Raw genomic sequence first — 18691 nt, forward strand, 5'->3', positions numbered from 1 at the left:
CAGAGAAGGCGGTGAAACTCTCCAACCTGCGAGCGCCTCCACAATCACTTCCTACTCTGTCTCACAAGAAATGAGCCCATACTTCATCTGTGCAACAGGTTATCATGACCCATAATGACATTTTGTTGCTAGGCAACATCCAGTGACCTAAGTAATTATGACTAGAGCAAAGAGAAGAGCCCGGGTCATATGGAAGTTGTACAACATGAGACAGAGCATGACATGAAAGTAGCTGTTTATTGTTTCTACTGTATGTGCTATCACAGTTTGTTGTTATTATTGTAACCATGACAACAAAGGGTGTTGACTCAGTAGGCTACTTACGGTAACTTGACATTTCCTTAACCTAACCAAGCCATGGCCATTACCTTAGTAACCATGGCAATGAGTAAAGACACGCTGCTCTTAGTAAAGTGTTTACTTCACGTTAATTACCGTAACCATGACAACTAAGTTTCGGTGCACCTGTGGTTGTAGGGGTGCTATTTCATTAAACGGTGCTATGGGCCAAATCTCAGTATGTTTACCAGGTTTACAACCTCTTTGTTAAAGAGGATGCGCCTGTAAATGGACAACTCTGAGCCAGCATGGCATCATAACTATATAAACTGCTGTTTTTTGTTTTTTAATTTAAATCATGTCCTAATGTCCACTTAAAAAGCAGAGATGTTCAAACTGAAAGTTTCATTTAAAGGATTTTATGGTCAAGTTTTACATGAAAATATAGCAGATATTTTTCTGAATCATCCTGTGACCTCGACCCCAACTCTCAGCAATCAGCAATCCTTTCTGTTGATATCATGTGTCTGTGTTTGTTAGGTTGTCTCCATGGAGGATCACATACTCCACCAGTGTTTGTTTTGAGCCATGATAAACTGTTGTTGGTCTGTTGGGTGGCTGAGTGTGAGCGGGGGTGGTGATGAACCCTCCCTTGGCCCCGACCAGGAGGGGTTGGTTCTGTTGACCAGAGCTGACCATGACCATGACTTGCTGAACAAACCACAGCAGGAGGGAAGTCATCCCACTTTAATTTTTATGACTGGAATCCCCCGTTAACCAGACATGAGACTTTACACAAACATTTGTGCACAGTATGGAAACATAGTCACATTACGCAATTATTTTTCTAGCTGTTAAGAAATTCATAATGGTGTTTACATAGCGTACAATAACAGCGTCTTTGTTACGGGGATCTCTTCCCTCTTTGTGTTTGTTCTGTGTTTCTCCTGGACCTGAACTTGAATTCCAATTAGACACTGTGGAACTCATGCAAATGTCCCCGAAATTATATAAGAGCAGTTTTTCTTTGATGAAAAGACTCTCTCCATATGATACAGGCCTTATGTCATAACCACAGCCTCCTAAAGTACTGATCCCCATCCTGAGGTCATAAAACTAATCGAAAGGTTTGCAAGTACTGTAACAAACAAAGAAACAAACAAAATTCACAAAATGTTCTGTACTTGCTTTTTACTCACTTAATGATTTCATCATGTCTATTTCAGGCTTTGAAGACAAATGTCTGAATTTGGGTCACAGTTGACACTGGATTAACTGTCACAAGTAAAAAGCAGCAGTCTTTCCTGTTTCCACTTCCTTTATTTTGTAGCATCCCCTTCCTGTGATCTCTTCCCTGTGATTAACTAAGGTGTCTCACCCATAGATTATATACTATACTATATAAGAGAGAGAGAGAGAGAGAGATGGCTGCCACCTTGCGTCTGTCCGCTCGCTCCCCCTCCCTCCTCAGTTTCATCCGAGTATCAAACGGTTTGGTTTGTTATGAACATCAGAAATGCAGTTATGATACTGCATAATCACGAATCGTTTTTATCATGTACTTTTCTATCGAAGTAACACCATAATATTATTATGCAAATAGCTAAAGTGATAGCTATATACGGTCAAAATTTCACAGAGTTATGAGTCGGTTTTTAGTACAGATGACCGGATCACCATCTACTGCAGCCAGTCAGAGCAAGTCGACTGACCCAATATGGCCGCCCGTGAGCCCCTTGTGTATGTAACCTGCAGTGTTTTCCCTTTGTCCTTGTGGAATCATCCTGTGTTCTTGTAAATCCAGTTAGTTCCTGTTGAAAACTTTTTGTGAAACAATTTGTGTGCATTAGCTATGCTGTGATTCAAAATGATTTGTCATTAATGTTTTTTGATTTTTTAACACTATTCATTCAGTATCGTTGTTTTATATATTGTAGTATATATTGTTTCTTCAGAAATTATTGACTGGATATTTTACAAATCAAATCTTTCAATAAACTTTGCAAATCACTAGTAAAAACAGAAACAACACAACAACAACAACAATTAATTTGTTGTTAAAAATTCATAAAGTTCCTCTAACTACTGAGGTGTCTGAATAGGTCTTAATATTATTCTCCAAACACGGAAACAGCGGGTCAGCGCTATCATATACATGTAGACTTTTCCTGTGTAGAATATATTATATTCTATGAAGGCTGGTGCATTGTTTAAGCCAGTGTGATGTTGTCATTGCAGTAACATTGCAGCAGTGTATTACAGAGTACCACCCAGCCCTGCTGCTGCACAGCTGGTATAAATACAAACTGGGTTTGCCACGTCCAGCTGTTCCAAAACATCTTCCTCCTTGATGTTCCACCTCCTCCTCCCTGTGTCCCGGCTCTTAATTGAAAGCAGTGGCGGTGCTGACGTTTGGGCTGAGTCCTGGTATGCACTGTTCTGAAACCCGCCCTTCCTTCCTCTGCTTTGCAGAGAGATGTGAACTCCTCTCTCCTCGTGTGTCCCTTCATGTACTGAGCCTTATCAGCACTGATCATGTGTCATTTGGAGAGTTTAGTGCGACTCTGTCACTGTTATCTGTTTCAGACATCTATGTGAGTTCACACATGCAGCACTGTCTGTGTTTACACCTGATGCACTTTCTGCATCTCCTCGTGAACTGTGAGTCAGGGTTTTAGTTCTGTCCACTGGTGACAGACAGAGCTGGAGACGTGTTGTTTTCAGGTTGTCCGTCCATCTGTCCCATTCTCATGGACATCTCAGTACTGCCTTGGTAGGACTAGTTCAAATTGGAGACAAACTTGACAATGAGACTTTGGTGGTTAAAGGTCAAAGGTCATGTTGACCTCACAAGATGCAGTGTCCTCCTCTCCTCTTTAAGTGACTTTAACCTTGGCACAAAGGTTCAAGGACATATTGATGAGAGAGGTTGTTTCATCGTGTAACATTTTAAAAGTTTACCAGCTAAGCTATAGGCACTTCCTGTTCTCACAGACTACTGTTGCTGCTTGAATTTAAATGTAACAGACAAGACAAAGAATGAGCAAAGGGTTAATTGATGATCATTGAAAAGAATGTGACCTGTGCCCCTGAGTTCAATAAAAACAACTGTATGAGTTTGTTGTCGAACATTTGAATACTTTACCTTTCACTCTTACTCTTGCTGTTTTTAAAGTAACTTTAAAAAACCTTCAATTGTCACCTCTAACAATGACAAACCACAGTAAAGCACAAAGCATAAAGGTCCTGGATCTTCTAACAATGAAATGTTCAAAAGTTCCAGCTGCCTTCACCGAACGTGTTTCTTTGGAAACAAGACAAGTGTGAGATCTAGCAGTAGTGTGTAACCCTGACCTCTGACCTCCCTGTGAAGTTCCCTGGTTCTTCCTGCATAGTCCTATAATAAATCAGCACGAGGACTGTCTGCCTGTTTGCGTCGGCATGACTTGTAGACGCAGGTTTGGACACAGTCTGACTGAGATGCCAGGACCGACTAAGTAGACCTTTCCTGAGACCTAATACTGCAGGAGACTCTGGAAAATGTGAAAGAAACATCACTTTTCCTTTTAGACTGAGAGGAATGTGGCACAGTGCTGATGATTTTTGCAGGGCCGGCTCGCCCCAGGCCCATCTGTCCCTCTCCTCCTGAAGCAGGAATGTAGGTTAGTGAATTGATTAGCACTAATAAGGCCTGTCCCCACTACAGCCTGACCGCAGAGGAGCTGGACTGAAATAGCTCCTCTTTAATGCAGTCTGCACATGTGCTTAACACCGTCTTTCAAACAAATGTGTGTTTATATAAAATGAGTGGACTGAACTGGAGCAGTGGCTGTGTCCTCTTATTAGGCCCTATTGGTTAACCATGTGTAATATTAACCACCTGTGAGATGACTGAGATATTACAAGCGGCTCTGCCCTGACAGCTCCCAGTCTGAACTCTCACAAGAATACAGGGGGATTTGTAGTAGCTCAGCAAGGCAAACACAAGACCAGTGATGGGAATTACTGACTGCGCTACTTTTTTCAGTAACAAGTAATCAAAAATGTACTCTTCCCCCCGTTATAGTGCCGTTAGCGTTACTGACAATAAAATCTTGCCTCAAGAAGTCCCGTCACAAAATAATAGGCTACGTCATATACACATTTTTTTCAGTCCATCAACTAAAAAAGCCCTTTATCTGGAACTAATAATTCCTCTGCACAGGCAGGCTCCACGACGCTGCGTCACTACGGGCATTTTATAAAGAAAAGTAACGCAATAGTTACTTTTCCTGGTAATTAGTTACTTGTATTATGGAGTAACTCAGTTACTTTTTAGGGAAAGTAACTATAACTAATTACTTTTTTAAAGTAACATGCCCAACACTGCACAAGACTCACTACAGTGAAGGATCAGGTGGAGATAACATGTTTTTAAATCTACTCCTAAAACTATAGGGATTATGGCAATGGGCCAATTTGCCAAAATGTTGAAATATCCCTTTAACAGTTGCTTCCCCTAATTCTGCCTTCTTTCTTTTTCTGATACCCCGATTTATGTTTTTTGGGTAGCATGATGAAAGCTAGCCTCATTCAATCTTGGCTCACTGACGTTACACTTGTCGCCGGCCGCTGTCTATGGGCGGACTAAACCATTTTGCGCCTCCGAGAGGGGGCCCCCAGAACGTCCAATATGTTGGGAGGACTTTGACACGGAGTTCATTCTCTCAGTTGATGTTATCAATATATTTGAAATAAATTATGACACCAATTAATTGGGGGGCCCAATTCATTCGAAATAAAAACATCACACACAAAAAAAATAATTTCAGGATTTTCATGGGCCTTCTCCCTACACGGGCACTGGGTAGTCAGGTCCCCTTTTCCCCCCACTACCACACCCATGACTGCAGCTTTCAACGTCATCAACCACAACGTTCCCCTCTCCCACCTTAGATCCTGTACATCAGTGGTACATGCCTCTCCTGACTCGGGTCATTCCTTCTAAAGAGACAACAGCTCATCTAAATCAACATCTGCACCTCCTCCACAACTCCTCTGCTCCAAGGAATCCAGTGTTAGGTCTCCTGTTCATCTCCTACATACTGAGTTAATGAGCTGGAGATGCCACAGACCATCTCTCTGTCACTCCTCCATCAGCACCTCTGTGAAGTCAGGAAGCGTCCACCCTGGAAATTTCCATCTTCAGAGGAATAAGTTGTCTTTTTCCACTCAGTTGTGTCCCTCATGGAAACGCAGCAGCACCTGAGTGAAGCCAGATGAGCTGACATTCCACAATAATACACATACTGCACTACCTTTCCAGTTCACACTTTAACACAGTGGGGATCTATGTTAGCTGTACCTCAGGCCAGATGAGCGTTACCATAACAACATTTAAATGTGTCATGGAGTATATTGGAGGAACAGCTGTGCGTCAGGCTCACGCCTATAGTTTGAGATCCTGCTAAATTCCTTGTGAGAGTTTCACCATGGACATGGTCAACATCTGTACACAAACAGCTGTACATTATAAAACTAGGATCACCTGTTGCCTGCTTTTCTACCATAATGTATCAGTTTGTATGACATTTGTCATCATTTGTGGAGGTTTGTGCAGTCAGGTACCGTTGTGTTGAAGTGGAGCCTGTGGAGAAAATACATCTGTTTTGATTGCAAATGGTCCTCTTGTCCTCATCGTGACCTCTGGGTCAGCTGGCAGTTGCGTCACGGTAAACACTAGATGACGCGGCGTCACACAGTGCAGGAGTAAGGTGAACAAAGCCAGCAGATTACATAGCCAGCAGACAACCGAACCATTCACTTTTTTGTTTTGTACCTGTTTTTATGGGTCACTTGTTATGACTCGTTACCAGGCTGTTCCCTCAGCACAGGCCGTCCAGACATTAAAGCATTTCCAGGTGGCTACTGTTTCCCTCCTGATGCCCTGAGTCTGTAGAAGAGAAGATCTCTGTGTTCTTTCCTTCAACTCTGCATCGAGTCTGGTTATCTCTGATAACCCAGTATGTCAGCTTGACATACGAAGAGTTCATTTGCAAAAGCAGATAAATGCCATTTTGAAAAAAATGAGCTGATGCTTTTGAATTATTCTTTGCATAGTGTTGTTTTCAATAAAGCTTTATTTTTTTTGAGCTACATCCGTTTTGTTATGTCTCATCTCCTTGGTCAAAGCCACTCAACTTTGGAGTTATCTGCTTTTGCAAATGAACTCTTCTGCAACTGACATCTTTTCATACATTCACTAGCAAGGACAGCGCCACAACAATGTGCCATTAGATGATTTAATGGGATGGAATGTTGAGGATGAATGAATGATATTGTACAGAGTGGAAAAGGTGAGGGAGGGTTGATGTCGGTGCGTCTGGTCTGGGAGGATGAACTGGAGACCGGCGGAGGGAGACTCAGAGTGGGGGTTCCGTCTCGGCGTTGTTCCGTCCGAGCTACAATGCGATCAGTTATTATTGAAAATGCTTGGAACACTACAAAACCAGTGTTGGGCCCTTTACTTTATAGAAATAATTTGTTAGTTAGTTAGTTAGTTAGTTAGTTAGTTAGTTAGTTAGTTAGTTAGTTAGTTAGTTAGTTAGTTAGTAACTGAATTACTACATTATAAAAGTAACTAATTACCAGGAGAAGTAACTATTGCATACTTTTTTTATAAAATGCTCAAACATGTCAAATTACTTGGACTTGCCTCCCTAACCCTAACCTCCTGTTTATCTGGAACTAACCAACTCACTCCTCCACACAGGCAGGCTCAGAGACGCTGGTCCTGCCTGTGCGGAGGAATACTGAATGAGTTGGTTAGTTCCAGATAAACAGCTTTTTTCCGTCTAGTTGATGGATAGGCTACAGTATAATGTACACTTTATATCTTGTGATGAGACTTCTTGAGTCAAGTAATGGCGCATTTTACTGTCAGTAACAGTAGCGTTATAACGGGGAAACAGTAACTTTTTTGATTCCTTGTTACTGAAAAAAGTAGTACTGTAACGTGGTCATTCCCAAAGCTGAACCTACTATAATATTAACAATATGCACAAAAATAACTATGAAGAATGAAGAGTAAAGCATGTGATATGTAATCAAAATACGGCTAGCACTATGGTAAGTTGACAACCTGAAGTAAACAGCCGGGACTTCGTGAAGCGGAAATACGTCCCACTACTGTGTGCAAGTGGTCAACAGGATCTGGAAACTTCCATCTTCTGTTACAGTCTGTTTTTTTGGAATGTCATATGGAGGTGTTTTGACATCGGGGAGTATGATTCACCAGAGACACTGAGGGCGACAGCCCCACGTTCCTCACTTACAACCAGCTTTACATGTACAGCCAGAGGGAGAGGAGGTGTGCGGGGGTGGAAGGGCTTCCCCGAAGTATTTCCATCGTGGGCCAGATCTGGTCGTCTGGCACATTTGCTGTAAATGAAGTAAGCCTGTGTTACGACATTAAACCCAGACGGGCGAAATCACCCACCGTATAATTATCTTCGTTAACATGTGACTTCTTAACGTCTTTACCACACTGTATGTGTTTTACAGAGTTCTGCTGGGAACAAAAGGCGTAGTGGAGCTGTGCTGCACAGAAATGGAAATTTGGAGTCTTAAACCAGGAGTTCCACATCTGAGAGCTCCCAACAGCCACCAAGGCTTTTTAAAAACACAATCTTGTCTAGTTGTGTTAAGAACGCAGGCTTGTAAAAATAAATGAATAAAAAAAATTTGTAAATTACTGTGAAATACAGTCTTCCCATAAAACAGCCTCCTTCATGTCTGAGGGAGAGGTTCCAGTCTCAGTTCACTCCAGTGTCATGATGCAGCTCAGAGACTTGAGAAAATAGTCATCACACACATTCTTTTTTAAATGCCTCACCATGCACGCACACAGCCGCACTACCCACAACTTAGCCTATGTAAATCTGATTGTAAAGACTTGATGAAACCGTCCGTGGTTACTGTCTGTCGTGTGTTATGTCTTCCACTTTGTCACTGATGAAGTAACTTGTTGTGACCAGTACCACATGTAACTGTTAACACAATATGTGTATTTATTTTAAGATTCTTTGTTGGTCTCTGTGCATCAGCATTAATATTCATTCACAAAAGGATACAGAGGAGTGAGTAGAGAAGATTATAACATAAAATGAGTCTGCAAAAATGCGTTTAATATACCTGAGCTAAAGTCTGTGTGTGGAAGATCCTGAACATTTTCTGAAAAAGGGTGTTCAGGTGTTGTCTCCTTAGCGACCAGGCTAACCAGCTTGTTGTACACCATAGATATATATACTGACTAGATGCCGCGTTCCCAGGCAGCTCTATTGGTCCGGAGGAAGCCGTGTCTACGTACTGCATTAGTCAACAGAGGCAGAGGCCTATCAACGATTAAAATCGCCATAACTCACTGAATATTCAACTGATTTTCAAGCCGTTAGGTTCATTATAAATGTCAGACATATGATACAACAACAAAAATTTTTTTTTTAATTATATATTTTTTTTATGTATTAAAGCAGAAGTAAGCGATCCGGTCGTTTTCGCTAATGCTGCGTTTGAGGCAGGCTTTTGAAATCGTAAATTACAGCTTCAAGTCACAACTTACGACTTTGTAGCGTTCCAGGCAACCCACTCGTGTTTTTCCGTTCCGACCCGTGAACTCGTACCAGATCGAACTGGTATGACTTCACAGGTCGGAAAAACACAAGTTACGGGCTGCCTTGAACGCACCATAACAGTCCTCGTCCCTACGTCGCCCCATTCACGCGCATCCCTTGGCTGCACACACAGCCCTGCATGCCGTTCTCTCTCCTCATTGGATAAAAACTGTAGGATACAATAAATGTTTTCTCCTCGGCTCAGAGCAGAGCAGAGTGACTGACAGACCCGTGTTTCGGTCCAAACACTCTATGCAAGTGATTGCTGTCGGAAGATATAACTATTTAAGACTTATATTAAAGCAGAAGTAAGTGATATATTTGTGTTAATATAAGTCTTAAATAGTTATATCTTCCGACAGCAATCACTTACATAGAGTGTTTGGTCTGAAACACGGGTCTGTCAGTCACTCTGCTCTGCTCTGAGCCGAGGAGAAAACATTTATCGTATCCTACAGTTTTTATCCAATGAGGAGAGAGAACGGCATGCAGGGCTGTGTGTGCAGCCAAGGGACGCCGTGAATGTGGTGACGTAGGGACGAGGACTGTTATGGTGCGTTCAAGGAAACTCGTAGACTCGTGTTTTTCCGTCCTGTAAAGTTGTATCAGTTCGATCTGGTACGAGTTCACGGGTTGGAAGTTACGAGTGGCCGTTATAGTGACTTTCACAGGTAAAACAGGTCGGAAAAACACGAGTGGGTTGCCTGGAACGCTACAAAGTCGTAAGTTGTGACTTGAAGCTGTAATTTACGATTTCAAAAGCCTGCCTCGAACGCAGCATTAGCGAAAACGACCGGATCGCTTACTTCTGCTTTAACACAAATATATCGCTTACTTATGCTTTAAACATACACTTACATACTCAGACACACACCCACATGCATAAATACACTGAAATTTGTTCTACAAGGGTCTGACTGGGTCTGACTGCTTGTCAGACGTATGGTCAGAAACCCCAGACCAAGATGGCGGCGCTATTGACGTACGCTGAGGCTGAGAAGCAGAAGGCGGCATCTAATCAGTATATGGTTGTACACAAGCTTAGTCAATATACTGTAAGTTCCATTTTTCACGAAGTTCTGACTGACTGTCTGTCTGACTGATTGATATTTCCACCACTAGTCAGCTCAGTGTTTTCTGGTTTCCTATCTGCTCAGGAGAGGAGAGGAGAGGAGAGGAGAGGAGAGGAGAGGAGAGGTTTAAAGTCGCTGTCCGGACTCTTAAACAGTCTTCCCTGATCGTTAGGTCAGGTGCATTCTTATGGTCAGTGAATCAATCAGGAAACACCAGTGAGTGTGTCGTCAGGGGAGAGGATGTGGTCAGCTCTCTCCAACTTGTTTAGTGTCTGCCGTCATTGCCGTGTTGATGGGAACGGCTGGAGGGAACATGCCCAGACAGAGTGGGCGGCCGCGGCCCCCTCCACCCAAAACACTCTCTCAGGCAAACACATGCTCACACTGTTTCATCTGAGCTCTCCTGAGTCACTCGCTCCCACTGATCATCAGGTGACGCAGACACATACCTGCTGTAGAAACCTGTGACCAGTGTCATATCCAACATCATTATGGTCCAAACCATTAAAACAAAATGTACACAAATCATGATATTAGATTGCACCATGGCTAGGCAGAAAGATGATTGGTTGGATGCAGGGGAAGGCAGCGTTGAAGCACATTTACTTGACTAATGAGTAAAAATATTAAGTATGTTCTTTTAATATCTGTTCTTGAGTATTTGTTTTAAATGTATTTAACTATTTGGAAACCTATCATTCACTTAAAGGGACAACGAAGAGTTTCTCCATCGGCAGAACGAAAAATTCTGTGACAATAAAAAAGTCATGGTGATGAATCTACGCTACCCACACTTGTTAATGGCTCCATTTTCGATAAATATATCATTTTGTCTCTATTGTTATTTTGTTATTTTAATTAATGGTGGAAATGCGGGGCGAGCCGACCAGCGTTTCCTTACTTTCGGTTTTGTGGGCGCTGCCCGGCGGGTCATGAGAATAACGCCGCCGAATCGCCGTTTATGGTCGGAACAGTTACACCCCGCCTTTCCGAAAACAGACTTCAATTCTTCGTAATGGGTTTACTATTTTTTCTAAAGACCCCGCTATTCCGAAAAGGCTGTTGGGGAAAACCCTCCATTCGGAACCCCCCCCCCCCTCAGCCGCGTTGAGCGGAGCGGGGGAGAGAAAAAAAAAGTGTATTTATTTTACTCTGTAGAGATCTCCCACAACGGAGTGGGGGGGGGAAGCAAGTGGGACAGATCTGCCCAGTCCCTGAGCAGCGCACGTTTCACATGACAAGAGTGTAACATCACATGGTTCAGCACCATGGACAGCTGCAGGGGGAGTCGGAACAGCGGTGTTTAGGAGGGAACGTTCGGAATAGTGGTGTTTCGGGGTGGGGGGGTTTCGGAACAGCAGTGTGTCGGAATGGAGGTGTTTCGGAATGGAGAGCCGTGCCCGGTCGGAACTACGACGGTATCTGATCGTCTTCAAACCTCTGACTTTAATTCTTGATGAATGAAAACATTCTTGGCAAGATGTCCATCTTGCGCCGGTCCAAGAATTTCCCTGTGCGCACTGAGGCTCATGGTAAATGTAGTGTGAACAACATCTACTTGCATCAGAGTCATATTCAAATTTATACTGTGATTCAGGTAATGAAGCTGTAAGGAGTTTGTCCACCTCTGGATATGATGATGTGGAAAGTGTAAAGAGTAAGCCGAATTCAGACTGAGAGAAGAAATGGAGATGACTTCAGAAGAAGAGGACAGTGGTTGGAATAATATTAAATAGAAGCAGCAGTCATCATCAGAGTTCTGAACCACACATGTGCATGTTCAGTTCTGATGATAATCTGCAATAAACGCCATTAAATGATCACTGTAGAGCTACTTGTTCTTTATAACTACAGTAAACGTGATCTAAGGGCGTCTTGTGTAACCTGAGCACTGTGTTACACACAGAGGTGAAAGTGCCTCAGTAAAAAGTGGAAAATCCCTCTTTAGATTACACCCATTACAATCATATCGGTGGATTCATCATGGGGCGTTTAAATAGCAGGGCGGGTTGATGTAATCTTCATCCACTTCACATTTACCAGTGATAAGAAATAACATGCTTGTGGCTGGGTTGTGCACTGTGGTCTTCCACCCAGCTTCCCAGAACCTCACGCCCCCTGAGCTGGGGGCAGGCTCTGTGTTGTGGTGTCTCAGTGGTTCTGGACTCTTCATGTACAGTATATGTCTAAAATAAGCAATGGAAATAATTTAGTCTATGTGTCTTCCTGTGCATTTAGATCAGAGGTACATGTGTGAATGTCTGAAGCATGGGGTGCATTCTTTCTGCTGCACACTGATATCATTTTATTTAAAGCTGCTGTGAACAATGTTTTTAGTTAGATATTTGTGACATCATTAAACACAATGGGCCTCATTCATGAACCGTTCATAAGAACAAATTTATTCTTAAGTCCTACTTTGGAAGTTTTTACGAAGATTGTAGCGTTCATGAATGTTTTCTTATCCAGGATTTGTTCTTAGCTAAGAACAAAATGTACGAACACTCAGGAGAATACTTACACACTTTTGAGACTTGACACTTGTGCAAAATAACTGATTATTATGTTTTCTTCTGTTCTGCAGTTGTATGATATTATATGATTTGAATTAGAATAATTTTGAAAATACTTAGAGAAGGGAAAGGTGTAAACTGTAGTGACAGAGGCCAATCACCTAACGTCAGTATTTCGCTTTGCTTTCTGCACTCTCATTGGTTGGGTAGAGTCTTCCATGTCAGTTGTAGAATGTGATTGGTTGTTTCTACTGCCCAGAAGTGGCCAAAACAAACACCTAATGCAGATATACTGGACATTTAACCTTTGACCTCTTTGCCGATGAACCAGGGATGATGGCTTTTTGTACTTTTGTTCTGAGGTGGAGAAAAACCAGCTGATGTCTGCTGTCATCTCTGTCTGCAGGTGACGACGCCTTCCTACCCTGTGGTGGTCAAGATGGGACACGCCCACTCTGGGATGGGAAAGGTGAGTGAATGGAGATATACAGAAAGTAGTCCTATAATCCAGACTATAAAACCTGAGCCCTGACACTGAAACAAACTGGACGTTCAGTAACACTTTAACAGAACATCCTCAAATTTAACACACGATTTGAAGAAGTTAAGACGAACTGATTGGACTCATAAATCCACTTTTTATTTGACTTATATCCAAAAGATAGAAGGTGAACACCACTGTGAAATCATGATATCCTGCAAAATGACCTGAGGGTTAGGGAGACATTGTTGACTGGTTGGTGGAGAAGACAACCATGAGGAGATGACACAAGTTTGCTGGAATTTTTTCTGAAGGCCACCGACAGAGAGAGAGAGGAAAGTCAGGGAGAGAGATTCAGAGATTTATTAGGGCTACTGTATGACTTAATGCAAAGTGAAACAGACCTTCAGAGGTGCTGAAATGGACGTTTGGTAGCAGCAGCTGGACAGTAAACCCATTCCACATCACTGACATTTTATCACTACATGTGGTCAAATGTCTCCCCGTAATCTCACCCAGGAGGGCAATGGAAGACGTCTGACTGAAAAGCTGACTTCTCAAAACAAGCTCACAAGGTCAAATGTCACCAGTGCACATAAACATGACAGAACCACCCTCAGATGTGTTACAATTCCAGTTGATGTGAAACACAGTCAGAATGACCGGTGTGAGCTTCATACAGGACGGAGGAAAAACAGAGGCGTTTCTGCATCACTCAGGTCATGTGACTCTCCTGGGTTTACTTTCACTGATGGGTGGTATGTGATTGGTACAGCTCTCTCTCTCACACATGCACACACAATAGAAAAACTATCAGTCATTTTACTTTTCCTATTCTTTAATTTAAGAGTCATAACAATCTCATGTGATCACTGCATGGAAAGAACTATAGACTGATGCTGTCATTTACTTATAGGACTGTAATTTGGATTGTTGTCATTTGGTTATTTAAAGAGATGTTACAACACAGTTTGAGTCAAGTTGAGTCAGTTTCATTTAAATAGCACCAATTCACAGCAAAGTTATCTCAAGGCACTTTCCAAAAAGAGAAGGTATAGAGTAGACTCTCTACCTTCTCTTCATATAGTATGTATAGACCCAACAGATCAGCAGCACACAGTGCTGGAAAGGTGTGAGGAAAACGTCCTTTTAACAGGTAGAAACCTCAAGGTCCATAGTTACATATTTAGACTCTATAACTGTAAGGGTCGGAGGACTTAGAATATTGAAGGAGGAGACAGAGAAAGGAGTGGAAGACAGGGGGAGAAGGAGAGAGGGGAGGCACTCCAGGCCACTCACTGGAGGTCGGTCAGAGGAGAACAGGAACAAAGCCTGAACTTTAGAATCTGAGTGCTAATTGAAGGTTCAGACATAAAGATATGTTTTAAGTTCCTGTAGGAACAGACCAGATTCCTAGATTCCCAGTCCCAGTCATTTGGGTACAGCAGGCGCTTCCTATGGGTTTGGTTTCCTGTTCAGGAGCCAGACATGCTACAGAATTTCCCATAAGGCCTTATGGGACTGAGGCAGGACCTCATTTAACCCCTCGGACCTCACAGAGCTCTGAGAAGAGACAGGAACATCATCACTGCAGCTCTGTTTGCTTTTGACACAAACCTGTAACACTCACAAGGATTTAGCATTTCTAGCTTGTGAGCAACACATTTACTGACCAAGTGCCCACAGACCACAGCTAATGTACATACAGCATGGCCTTAGATCATTACTACGCTAAGGTTGAGTCATTACTGTCACTTCATAACATCACTGACATAACAGCAGAAACATTTCCATCCAGTTCCCTTGTGACGTCTCTTTAGACCAGTCAGGTCTGTGCGTCAGTGACTCTGGACACCGACCAGTGTGACAGGAGTCTTTCCACCAGAACTGCTTCTGTTTCTCTGAGCCAGCAGCTTTTCACCTTTTCTTTCTTACTTTGTTTGAACTAACTTTGTCGATTCAGCTTCGGCCCATCTCCTGTTGTGTAAACGAGGAAGCTTCAGGTGTTAGCCTCAGTGTTTCAGTCAGTCTGTTATCACCACTCACGCATGCCTTTATGTCACTTTTGACGTAACATGAGTGTTTCTCCAATGACAGAACCATTAGGCCTATGATAAAACTCATGGAGCAGCTAACTCCCAAAACATCTACTGCTACAGTAGCCTACTGCTGTGAGCTTGAAGAATGTTACATGGCCCAGAGTTTTAATTTTAATGATCAACAATCAAAAAATCTTTTAACTTCAAACTGTCCAAACAGAAAGTACAATATTTATAGGAGTGGAAGTATAAAGTAGCATAAAATTGAACTACTGAAATAAAGTTATACTTCAGTACAGTACTAGGGGTAAATCAGAAATATCAAAAAGTCAAATCTAACTAAACCACCACAGACAAAGAGCATTAACATCAAATACTAAAGTCTACCTTGATGTCAAAACCTGTCAACAACACCAACAACAGCGTCTCACTGCTCAGGATAAAACACCAGTGTTTGCCAACATCAGATAACATGTGATATTTTCAATTGGTAATGACAGGCTAATATTTAATATCAGTTGGCTGAAGAGTTAGACCCAGTGGTCTTTATTCATTTGAAACACTGTTATACTGCCATTAGACAATAATCCTCAGCACTTAGACTCTGAAAATATCTTTGTTGAAGTGGCCAGTGTGAACTATAAGTGTAAGTGTATGTCCATGTGAGTACTACAGTCTGTGTAGATGTGATGCTGTTTCATCACCATGTTTATTGGGACCACATTAACCAGCCCTGTGTTTCAACATTTGAACCTGATTTAATGGTTTTAGCATCTCTCTCTCTCTCTCTCTCTCTCTCTCTCTCTCTCTCTCTCTCTCTCTCTCTCTCTCTCTCATCTGTCTTTATGTGTTTTCCTACTTTTGGTTCTCATGTTCATTTATGTCGAGGGTTTGGTCATTTTAAAAGTGTCTTTGTTCCATGCAAACAATGGGTATGTTTTTTCAGCAGTGTTCTATCTATCTATCTATCTATCTATCTATCTATCTATCTATCTATCTATCTATCTATCTATCTATCTATCTATCTATCTATCTATCTATCTATCTATCTATCCATCTATCTATCTATCTTCGGGCCACTCACATTGAAGGGTATGCTTCCTACTGTATTTGATGTGACCCTGACATTTCTATCCAGCTGAAGGAGAGTCCTTTGAACAGTAACTGCATTAACTATATCACACTTTAAACATAAACCTTATAGGTTTTTAGGTGATACAATGATTAACCAAAGAGGTCAAAACATTCATCAATTTCAAGTTGAAAGGTTTGTAAATGAACACAGCTCTAATAGCTAGAGCGAGGCTCGTGCCTTTTAGATCTCACTTCTCTTTTACTTGGCATTATCCCTCTAATCTCCTGAAGTTTCCCCCTCGCTCTCTGGGCAGCAGATGACCTGCCAACAGCTCACTTGGCTGTTATTTTAAGGCACTCTCTCCCTCCAAGGTTCTTTCAGTACTAACCCCTCGGTTGTGAACTCAAAGTTGATGATAATCGGCCTTGGTGGGGCTTTGGACTGGGGTTTCTGTTCAAGGGACCACTGCACTCGCTGTAGTTTTTCAAATCTGAATCCTGCAGCAACAGCAGAATGTTTCTCCTCATGTTTGAGGAGATTTTCAGAGAGCCGTGATACAGAGTTTTCCTATTCTCCCATCTGCCTCTCCCAAAATGTGGGTGTTGTTCTGTCTGAAACATGAGGGTTGGTGTGACCTGGGAGGCCTCACACAGTTTCACACTTTCAGATTTGATGTTAGCTCTTTTATAACCAACATTAATTCACGAGCACTCCTCTGGCTTTCACCTGTGTTGTTGCTGTGCTTCATCGCTAGTTTTCACCATTAAGCAGTTTTTATCTTGAGCTCTTAGCATTCTTTCTTCTATCTTATTGGATTCAGCATATCTCACTCATCCAAGTTGTTTTCCACCCCATGTTAAGTCAACAGGGTATTTCTGTACGCATTGCAATCATTTCGGTAGATTGGTCACAGATGCATCAAACTTCTTATTTCAATGCATTTTAGAGATATATGCTGACCTTTGCTTAAACCTTAAACCTTATGGCTCATTAAGTCTCATCTTCACTCATGCTGACAAATCTCCTGCTGTGATATCAAAGACAGGGACCGTGATGACGGTGGTAATACTCTGCTGTTAAGTGATGAATTTGTCTACCAATGCCCATTGGCTCAGTTTCTAAATACAGACTTTGTGCATTCTCTGTGGGCTGAGGCTTTGATACTTTCACAGTGTTACACTATGTTACAACATCACTCCTGTTCGTTACCTAATTATCCAAACTTTTCTTATCCAATGAATTTTTATGTAACATGTTTTCACGGACTCCACTGCATCACTTCCCCTCATTTGGTGCGCACGGTCCTCAGTCTAATCACCTGATCATGGGACTGAAGTGACGTCCTTCCTGTGGGATCTTGATGTCCTGTAATTAGCCACTTGCTCATTCGACGTGTGTCATTTGTCCCACAGATCAAAGTTGAGAGTCAGCAGGACTTCCAGGACATCACCAGTGTGGTGGCTCTGGCAGGGACCTACGCCACCACCGAGCCCTACGTCCAGTCCAAGTACGACATCCGCATCCAGAAGATCGGCAACAACTACAAGGCTTACATGTAAGACATGTCAAAGCACCAGTATCAAACACTTCAGAGCAGTAGGGGTCCAAACATGTGTTTAAAAATGTAGTGAGGATCTCTGTATATAATAATAAAAGCTGGTTTTAAAGGGATATTTCAACATTTTGGCAAATTCGTCTATTTCCATAATCCCTAATAGTCATAGCAGTAGGTTCATCACCTTAATTGTCAGTGCAAGCTGTTTTGAGATCGGCGGGGCAGAGACGTGAGCTGCTCAGCTAACGCAACGGAGGCTCATGGTATTTCTACGTTTCCCTGATCAAACTAAAATACACAATCCAACAACTCCAAAACACTCTGGTGGACAAGTTGTAACCTGCACATTCACCACACTATGGGATGAATAAAAGAAAAATGACAAAAACGGGCTCTCACACCATCCCAGCAAATAATCAAATCACTGAAATTGATCTCTGTTGATTGGACCACTTTGTGTGAGGCAACAAGACGAGACTGTTGTTCACTCATGACGGACCAATATGGACACATGTGCAGACACACATAATCTGTTTTGACTGTCTAGAACTAGACTGCAGCTCTATATTACTACCTGCTGCTGTAACATGTTGTGTCAAAATGTCATAAGAAAAAAGTATGATGAAGATAATGTATTCTGTGTGGGGACGGGACTAGATAAGCTTTTGCTTCTCCCGCTTTCCCTTTCGGCCATGTGTATTGTATGATTTAAACTAAGATTATGTTTGATGATGGTTGATCTAACTGACATGCCCGAAATAAACAAATAAATAAATAAATAGTAATGTATAATTATGTAACATTACGAAACATGAAGCAAATACTACTAATAATACCACTAATACTATTTTTTGAAGTCACTCTACTGAGCAGCCGAGTCTGGAATGTAATTCGGCTATGCATTTGCTTCGAAAACAACTCTGTCTCATAATGTTTCATTATTATTTCATAGTGTGATCGCAATTTACATTTATTTGGCAAAGAACTGTTTCCAAAAGCATTTACCACAACCCTGGATAGAATCA

The 18691-nt window shown here is 42.0% G+C and overlaps 1 protein-coding gene across 4 annotated transcripts in view; it reads left to right on the forward strand.

The window, feature by feature from the left end:
• syn3 (synapsin III) overlaps positions 1 to 18691 on the forward strand; it is a 98506-nt gene that overhangs the window by 69717 nt on the left and 10098 nt on the right. For all 4 annotated transcript variants that reach the window (XM_085769008.1, XM_085769009.1, XM_085769010.1 and 1 more), the window contains 2 exons: positions 12923 to 12985; positions 17524 to 17666. In XM_085769008.1, the coding sequence (XP_085625134.1) occupies positions 12923 to 12985; positions 17524 to 17666 (206 nt within the window). The remainder of the gene's footprint in view (positions 1 to 12922; positions 12986 to 17523; positions 17667 to 18691) is intronic.

The sequence above is a fragment of the Trachurus japonicus genome, chromosome 23 (genome assembly GCF_045865225.1).
Source record: "Trachurus japonicus isolate A0001 chromosome 23, Traja_1.0".
Taxonomy (NCBI): Eukaryota; Metazoa; Chordata; class Actinopteri; order Carangiformes; family Carangidae; genus Trachurus; species Trachurus japonicus.